The following is a 7,802-nucleotide window of genomic DNA, read 5'->3' as shown; positions in this document are numbered from 1 at the left end:
ATAGGTTGTTTGGCTTATCTAATAATCAAACATTGCCATTTCAGCGTTTGGAAGACTTAATTACATTGTAGACCATACGAAGCTTTTGTTACATTCTGGTTACATCGTTAATCGTAAAATATATAGCGCCTGCAGTATGCAAACGTGCAGACAGATAATTAGGTGTCTGAAAATTTCGAAAAAGAAATACGTAATCGCTATTCGGATGCGATATTGTAATTCTACGTTAATCTTCCGTGTAAAATTGTTAAGTAATTTTATAACAATCGAACGTATTTAGCTATTTTCTGTAGAAATTCACGAAATAATCAGGCTGAAATTAAGTCGACGATATACCCGGTGCGCATGCTCATCGCGCAGGTCACGTGTTCCGGGATGCACTTGTGACGTTGCAGGCCAGTGGTTCTTCACTCGTAGGTTCAGTTCAGTTCAGTTCCCGAATGCCCTGAATCGCGAGACGATAAACATGGCGTATCGCGGAGTGAAGGGTTCGGACCCGTTTGTTTCGAAAACATCGCGAAACGAGAGGTTCGCGCAAATGTCGAAGCAGGAACAGATAATACAGCAAAAGAAGTTGGAGATTCAGGCAAAGATGCAGGAGCAGAAAGCGAAGCAAGCTGTTGACAGTGTAAAGAAGTCGTCGTCTTCAGCCTCCTCTGTCTCTGTCGCCAAACCGAATCCTCCTGCGTTCAAGTGAGTTTTAATTAAGGAGGATCCCTTGAATCGACTTACTTTACTTCGAATATACTTTTGGTCTTTGACGACACCTATATCATTTATTTTCTTTGCTCGGACTTTATATAGTTCATCTTCCCGCTCAAATGCTTTGTTACGATAGGTCAGCGACAGTTTATTTTGTGCAAATCCAATGTTTTTGCGGATTCTTTTAAAACGATTACTTTATCTACATGTTGCTTTTCTGTTTTCTTGGTGTTTCCGTAATTAGATAATACTGTTAGGCTGCTTGGGCTCTTGCCCTGTGCAGGTGTGACCCAATTTATCGGGTTATTCGCAATATATCGTGTGTCGTGGATGCGTTTCTACTTGTCAGTTATTAATAAGTAATTTGATGAACGTGTCATATCTTTATATTAGAAAGGCTATCACATGCTTGCCTTCTGATACGTTTTAACATTTCTCGAATATTTGGAGGTTAGATGTCTGCAGACGTTTTTCTTTTTTTTGCTCTCTTTAGTCGGCTCGCTTATACTGCAATGCGTGCAGCCAAGTTTCTTGCAGTTGCATAATCTATTGTTTTAGAATGGAATTCTGCATTTGTATCTTTTATTGACTATTATTACTTTATACATATCTTATCCCCGGCTAACTATTGTATGGTTTCTCATGGTTTTATTGATGTTTTTATCTCTTTCTCAATACATTCTGTAACTGTTACATGATTTTATTATTTTTGTTTTGATATGGATAGCGTTGTCCATGCGTATGCTGTTTATGTTTATTAATCTATAGCTATGTTATGACTCAGAATATTGGTTGAGAAATCATCAATTCAATGTGTTCCCTTTAATAGACATACTTAATTTAATGCAACAAATGGAGGTCAAGTGATGCACCTGTTTATTTATAGAAAAGACGATGAGAAGCCAACTGCATCCCCGACAGTGAATTTATTTGCTAATGATGGAAGCTTTCTGGACCAATTTAAGAAAATAGCGAGTAACAAAGGTCCTAGTAAGCAAGATGCAACCCCAATGAAATCTGAGGAAAAGAGAGATGAGCGCAAGGATGAGAGGAACTACGAGAACACACGTGATCGAGATCGTAGATGGAACAACGACAAAAGCAGAGACTGGGAAAACAGAAGGGATCGTAGAAGAAACGATTCTCGCTGGGGAAGATCTTCGGATAGAAGACACAGTTCCTCATCCAGTCCATCACCCACAAGACGTAGATCATCTCCAAGTCCTGATGCAAGACACACTTTTCACCAACCTCCACCAAATGGTCCACGTCCACACTTTAATCAACAACAATTTCCACCTCAGACCATGAGTCAGCCCTCTTCCATTCCGCCACTAATGTCACAGCCTATAATGCAAATGACAAACGTACCACCTCCTAACATGCGCGGCATGGCACCTAACATTCCTCCACCAAACATGCACAGAATGCCACCACCACCTAAAAACGTTAACAACAATTATTCAAACATGGAAAACCACACTGGAAATCCAAGAATGCCTATACCGCCTCCTCATATAATAAGACCTCCACCACCATTACAAAGTATGCCACCTAATACAAATGTGCCACCTCCTAGCATGCAAATTTCCCAGAACGTATCTTTACCAAATTTACAACCTGGCATACCATCCTCCTCAGCGCAGCACATCATACCACCACCACAACAGTGTAATATTCCACCGCCGACTAACTTGCAACCACCGAATATTCCACCTCCAAATGTACCACCTCCGAACATACTACCACCAATGTCCCAAATGCCACCAAACATGTTGTCGATGACAACACAGGCGATAGTAGTGACAGTAGCTAGTGTACCTAATTTACCACCTCCGACAGTAATGCCACCCATGATAATGTCTGCACCTCCACCTGTGCACAGTGTACCATCTACTATAAATTCCGTACCACCACCAAATCTTAATATTCCACCTCCAAACGTGCCACCGCCAAACGTACCACCTCCACCAATAATCCAAAATGCACCACCGCCACCACCACCACATCTTATGGCAACAAGTTATCCATTGCCGAATCAGGTGCCTATTAATGTGGGACCACCAAATGTCCAGATTCCACCTCCAGTAAGGCCACCAACGAGTCTACAGCCTCCTGATCAATTAGGTAGGACGTTCAGATCATTCGTGCGTTCGAAGAAACATATTCTATATAGTGATAACAGCTCCATCAGATCAACAAATCGACATTTCACATACTGCACTCGCGTTAGATAACAGAAAAAGATAAAATTGAAAGACACCATAAAGAAAATTGTTAATTGAATACGTCATAGAATTCTGGTACGATTACACTTGTCTGATGAAGGATTCTAAGTGTGTCCCGTAGAAGCTGAACAGTTGGCGCGGATCGTAGCTGATTGCGGTGACGAAATTGAACAGGAAGTGCGGGAGAAGAATGCCCAAGATCCAAAATTATGGTAATTACTGTCCTGACTGGTTCCCAATTGTTTATATCCAGTTTTCCAATTCCTGTGCTCTCTTACGATGCACTATCATGGTTGCAGTGTTTGAGCACTTATCAGTACTATGGATAAAATTTCACACAACTTCTGTTACTGCGAACTTGTTTCGCAATGCCATATTGTATTTTCTGTTCCTTGACTATTTGTGCACTCTTGAAGATGCTTACGTTAGATCATTTCTGATAAATACAAGTGCGCTTCTTTCATGGGGACTTGTGTCAATTGTTTTCAAAATCCTATTTCCCAAGGGACCTGCATATTTTATTTACACCATGCTTTTGTTCTTGCATTAAATGGATAAATAGTGTCCTATCGAATAACAATCCTGTATCCTTTGCATAGTGCTATTTATCTGTGCACCAATGAAAATCATGAAGAATGTTCTATATTGAAAATGATTAACTATGAAAATTGATCACGTTCTGCACGATATCCTTGATGACTTTTTCTACTGCTTTATTAAAACCGCATACAAGTCTTTGCATATCATTTGTACATATATTCAGCGAGAAAAAATTTATAAAAATTCGCTCGACCTCGGTAATTCGTTCGCTTTTAATGAAGGACTGAAAAGAAACCTATGACAGATACTTTCTTTTTTTTTTATATCCCATAACTGTAAAGTGCGACACTACATCTAGGAGTATATCTTACTTGGCAGCGTTTTAAGTATTATTTTAATCAAGGTTTCTGCACCAAAAGCAAAGTGCAGCGTATCAGCAGTACAGGGGATTGGTGGCGAAGTTTCGCGTTGAAAAGGCTGGCAAAGAGGGAAAAAGCGGTAGTGGAGCGGAACCATATTGTCCGGAAGAAGCACTCAGTGACAATGACGATACCGATAAACCACCAAAACAATCTCAGAATGGTAAACTCGGAAGTATCCAATGAAACTTGAACTCTCCACTTTGATACTGAAGTACTTGATTCTTGTAAACAGATAACAACAAGGAAGACAATCGCGATGAGCGTAAAAGAAAAAGACGTAGCAGATGGGGCGATCCTGAAAACAAGGTTCCTTTGTCCGGGATAAACGTTACACCAGGATCAAGATCCACACCTGGACAGATGTCCCAGCCAGGCATAGCAATCCCGGGACAGATCGGTCAACCGGCGGTGATTATACCGTCGCCAAAGACGCAGAATACCAAAGGAAAAAATCCAATGCTAAGTAAAATATCCAGGAATGATCCAGCACTGATTCAGTATGCCAGACAAACCTTTGGCACTCTGGATCTCAGTGAAGAGCAATGGAAAAAAGCGGAGGACCATTACAAGGTGAAATATATATTTAAAAAATAACATAAATCCACCTTTGATCCTCGGATCCTCGATCCCTTGGACGATCAATCAACTCTTTTTTATTTCAGATAAATCTATTATATCAAAATTTACTGAAGAAGCGCGAAGAGGTGAAGCGCCTGGAAGCTCAAGGTAAACACAAGTACGAGTATGACAGCGACGAGGAGGTGGAAGGCGGCACGTGGGAACACAAGATAAGATCAGCTGAGATGGAAGCTACGCAAATGTGGGCTGAGGAATTGACTGCGCAGGCGGAAGGGAAGCATCACATTGGCGACTTCCTGCCTCCGGACGAGTTGAAGAAATTTATGGAACAGTACAATGCGGTTAAGGAGGGAAAGGAGCCTGATCTTAGTGACTACAAGGAGTACAAGTTGAAGGAAGACAACATAGGTTATTAATGATTTACCATTTACTGTTGTAAACGAAAAATTATGCTTCGACCTAACCTATTTACTTGACCCGGTGAAACGTTTGTTCCTTTAGGTTTTCAAATGTTACAAAAGCTTGGCTGGAGCGAAGGTCAAGGTTTAGGTAGTGAAGGAAGCGGTCGAGTAGAGCCGGTGAACAAGTATGAACTTTGTGACTTTATTCCTGTTCGGATCCTGTGACTTCATAGTTTAGAGGTTTTCAATTTTTGTGTTATAATTTAATTTAAAAAATTTTTTTAGAGCTACTAATAGACTGGACAGTGCCGGACTTGGTTCGGAAAGACCTGATGGCATATCTCGGGACGATGATGAATTTGATGCGTATAGAAAACGAATGATGTTGGCTTACAGATTTAGGCCTAATCCATTGGTAATCATTGTAACGGATATATGAATCTTTTTAAAAATATTTTTATTCGTTACTAACAGTGAAATAATTACAGAACAATCCGCGAAGACCTTACTACTGAGCTTCGAGCGACCGCTACTCTAGTTTGATGGAAAAGAAGAAATGATTGCACGTAACATTTTCTATCGAAAAGAAGCTCGTTATTTTGTATAATTAAAAAAGATACATAAGTAATAAACTGTCGTAAAAACTGTTGACGTAAAGAACTATGAGTTAAGCTTAACGAATGAAACTTTTTCGTCGGTTGTAAAATTCTTAAATTCTGCATGCGCGTCGCTCTAGATGTAATTACGGTCGATCAGATCCTTGAAGCAGTCGTGCAAAGTTTCGCGATAAAAATGATCTTTCTTCAATCTTTCTTGCAAACATTTCACGTCGTCATTCGACGCGTCGACATTTGGAACATCTCTTCTACCGAAAGTGAACATGTGAATTAGAATTAAACACGCGACGCCGGCAAACGTTCCAAATTTCTTCAGCTGCTCCTGCAGCGCTTCCATTGGAAACAGTTTATTTGGGTCTGAACCCAATTCCCTGAGGTACTTTGAAAATGAGTCGTAATACTCTTCAATCAGTTTGTCGTAATAAGCGCTTCGCAATTTCTGATTGCAACTGCAATAGAGTAAATAGTGAATATCCAATGCGGGCGACACGTAACGGGAAACTTGAAAATCCACAAAGTACATTGCGGTCGGTTCGTTTGTTGCCTGAAGGACATAAAATAATAAAAAATTATCAGTCATTTTTTTGCGTATTTAAATCATTTTTAGACGTCATTGTATTAACAAAACAAACCTCATTGTACTTGAAGAGTAGATTGTTCGACCAACAATCCCCATGATTCAATGCACTGTATGGCTCGGCTGTTTCTGCTCTGCAACAAAGCTGCACTTTTTCAACTGAATCCTTCAAAAATTCTTCAAATCTTTCTGTGTAATAAGGATCTTCGTCCTGCAGTACCTAGTCAACAAGATAAAGTAACAACGTTACTCGGGCAATTTATATAATTTGAAAAAACAAGACAGCCTTGTAATTTCAATACCCACCGTTCTTACGCACTGAGCAAAGACTTTTTCGCGATTACGATATCCTTCAGTTTCCAAACATTCCTTTCGAAAAACGTCTTCTCTCATTCCTGAAAATATTCTAAATTCATCCGGTCTCTGATCGCGCAAAGCGAAGCTGATGGCGTGCAGACGTCCCAAGTAACGAACTGCCAACGAGGCATGTGCATGATCCAATTGTCGCAAACGATCCCTGAGGACGAAACCCCGAGTAGACAGATCCTCGAGGATTATTGTCTGAAGGAAAATCTTTATTTGAAAAATTTCTATTTTGACGGAAAAAAAAGGTAGATACTTTACAAACAAATTTTCAATAGCGTGTACTAGTTCTATGTATATCTATATGTCTTTGAATTTATTTTATTTAGACTGGGAATGTTTGACGTTGTTGGAGTCATGTTGTAAGGAAATCGGATAACACGGATAACGAACCTCCTCGTTTTCAACGGTGCTGCCGCCGTAATATTTTGGCACGAAATCAAGCGACTTGCCGCGCTCCTTCAGTAAATCCTCAAAAATTGGCACCACTGTCTCATAGAAGAGAGTTTCACGTGCGAACAGCAAGGACGATTGCATGAAACGCCTGCGACTCCAGTCCCTTGACGGAGCCTTGAATATGAACGATCGACGCGAACATTCCTTTCCATTATTTTCATCGCTGACAACTACTCTGTAAACGCACCCAACGAAGTTATCAGCTTTGTCACTCGCTAAGGAAACACGGAATTTCGGTCTGATAACGTTCAAACTTTTCACCAATTTCATCAGCTGATTCTGCAGGAAATCCTCCTCGAAGTAATCGCGACAAATTTGTTCAGGCATTTTTATACTACTTTTTAATACACTTATTCGTTATTTTCCAAAAAAAAAACTGTCGCGTCCAAGAATTACGAGAAACTGATATTCATAAAAATTCCTGATCCTTCTTTCTCTCTCGTAGTTGTTCAAGGACGATTTTACACGGTGACGACAATCACGCTGTGAAACTTCAGTTGGCTAATCCTTTTCACTAAATTCTTTACGCGTCGGCGAATCGTTCTGGCACTCGGTGATAACCGATTTTCTTGTTTCACGACCTGATTTAATGATTGGGTTCAGCGATGCCGAAAACTGCGGGTCGACCTCGACGGCGTGACGGCCTCGCGGCGAATGACGAATGGACAGCATGTGCTCCAAGATAATTGATGTTTAACTTCACTTACGGATTGAATTTAACCGTATGAAATATATATATACATATACGTGCAATTGTAATCGTGATAATCATTTATAGAGATCAGTATACAATGGTAACGGCTGTTGGATCATTTTTCTTCGCTAACTCACTCCCGTGCGGCATAACTACGTTATCGACGTGGATATTGGGTTTCTGTACGTCGGTATGGTCAAATTTCTCTTCTCGCGATAACTTC

The 7,802-nt window shown here is 40.3% G+C and overlaps 2 protein-coding genes across 5 annotated transcripts; one reads left to right on the top strand and one right to left on the bottom strand.

Annotated features, from left to right (window-relative positions):
* The first annotated feature begins 403 nt into the window (after positions 1-403).
* LOC107274585 (SURP and G-patch domain-containing protein 1) lies at positions 404-5,532 on the top strand. Of its 4 annotated transcripts, none has more exons than XM_015753850.2 (9): positions 404-693; positions 1,589-2,829; positions 3,052-3,142; positions 3,874-4,052; positions 4,125-4,462; positions 4,555-4,879; positions 4,973-5,057; positions 5,158-5,287; positions 5,361-5,532. In XM_015753850.2, exons 1-9 carry the CDS (start codon positions 467-469, stop codon positions 5,385-5,387), a joined length of 2,643 nt encoding a protein of 880 aa, XP_015609336.1. In that variant the 5' UTR covers positions 404-466; the 3' UTR covers positions 5,388-5,532. The 4 variants fall into 4 exon arrangements, with proteins under 4 accessions (XP_015609336.1, XP_015609335.1, XP_024947601.1 ...); XM_015753849.2 differs by having other exon boundaries at positions 3,040-3,142; XM_025091833.1 differs by lacking the exon at positions 404-693 and adding an exon at positions 931-1,061 and having other exon boundaries at positions 3,040-3,142.
* On the bottom strand, positions 5,313-7,786 carry LOC107274586. Its single transcript, XM_015753852.2, has 4 exons — positions 6,823-7,786; positions 6,373-6,627; positions 6,122-6,286; positions 5,313-6,033 (listed from the first exon to the last, which is right to left on the bottom strand). The coding sequence occupies exons 1-4, from the start codon at positions 7,210-7,212 to the stop codon at positions 5,605-5,607; spliced, it is 1,239 nt and encodes a 412-aa protein (XP_015609338.1). The 5' UTR covers positions 7,213-7,786; the 3' UTR covers positions 5,313-5,604.
* Between the last annotated feature and the right edge of the window lie 16 nt (positions 7,787-7,802).

This window comes from Cephus cinctus, unplaced genomic scaffold (assembly GCF_000341935.2).
Source record: "Cephus cinctus unplaced genomic scaffold, Ccin1 Ccin1_scaffold3395, whole genome shotgun sequence".
Classification (NCBI taxonomy): Eukaryota; Metazoa; Arthropoda; class Insecta; order Hymenoptera; family Cephidae; genus Cephus; species Cephus cinctus.
Note: the sequence above shows the minus strand (reverse complement) of the source record. Positions and strands in the feature narration are given on the sequence as shown.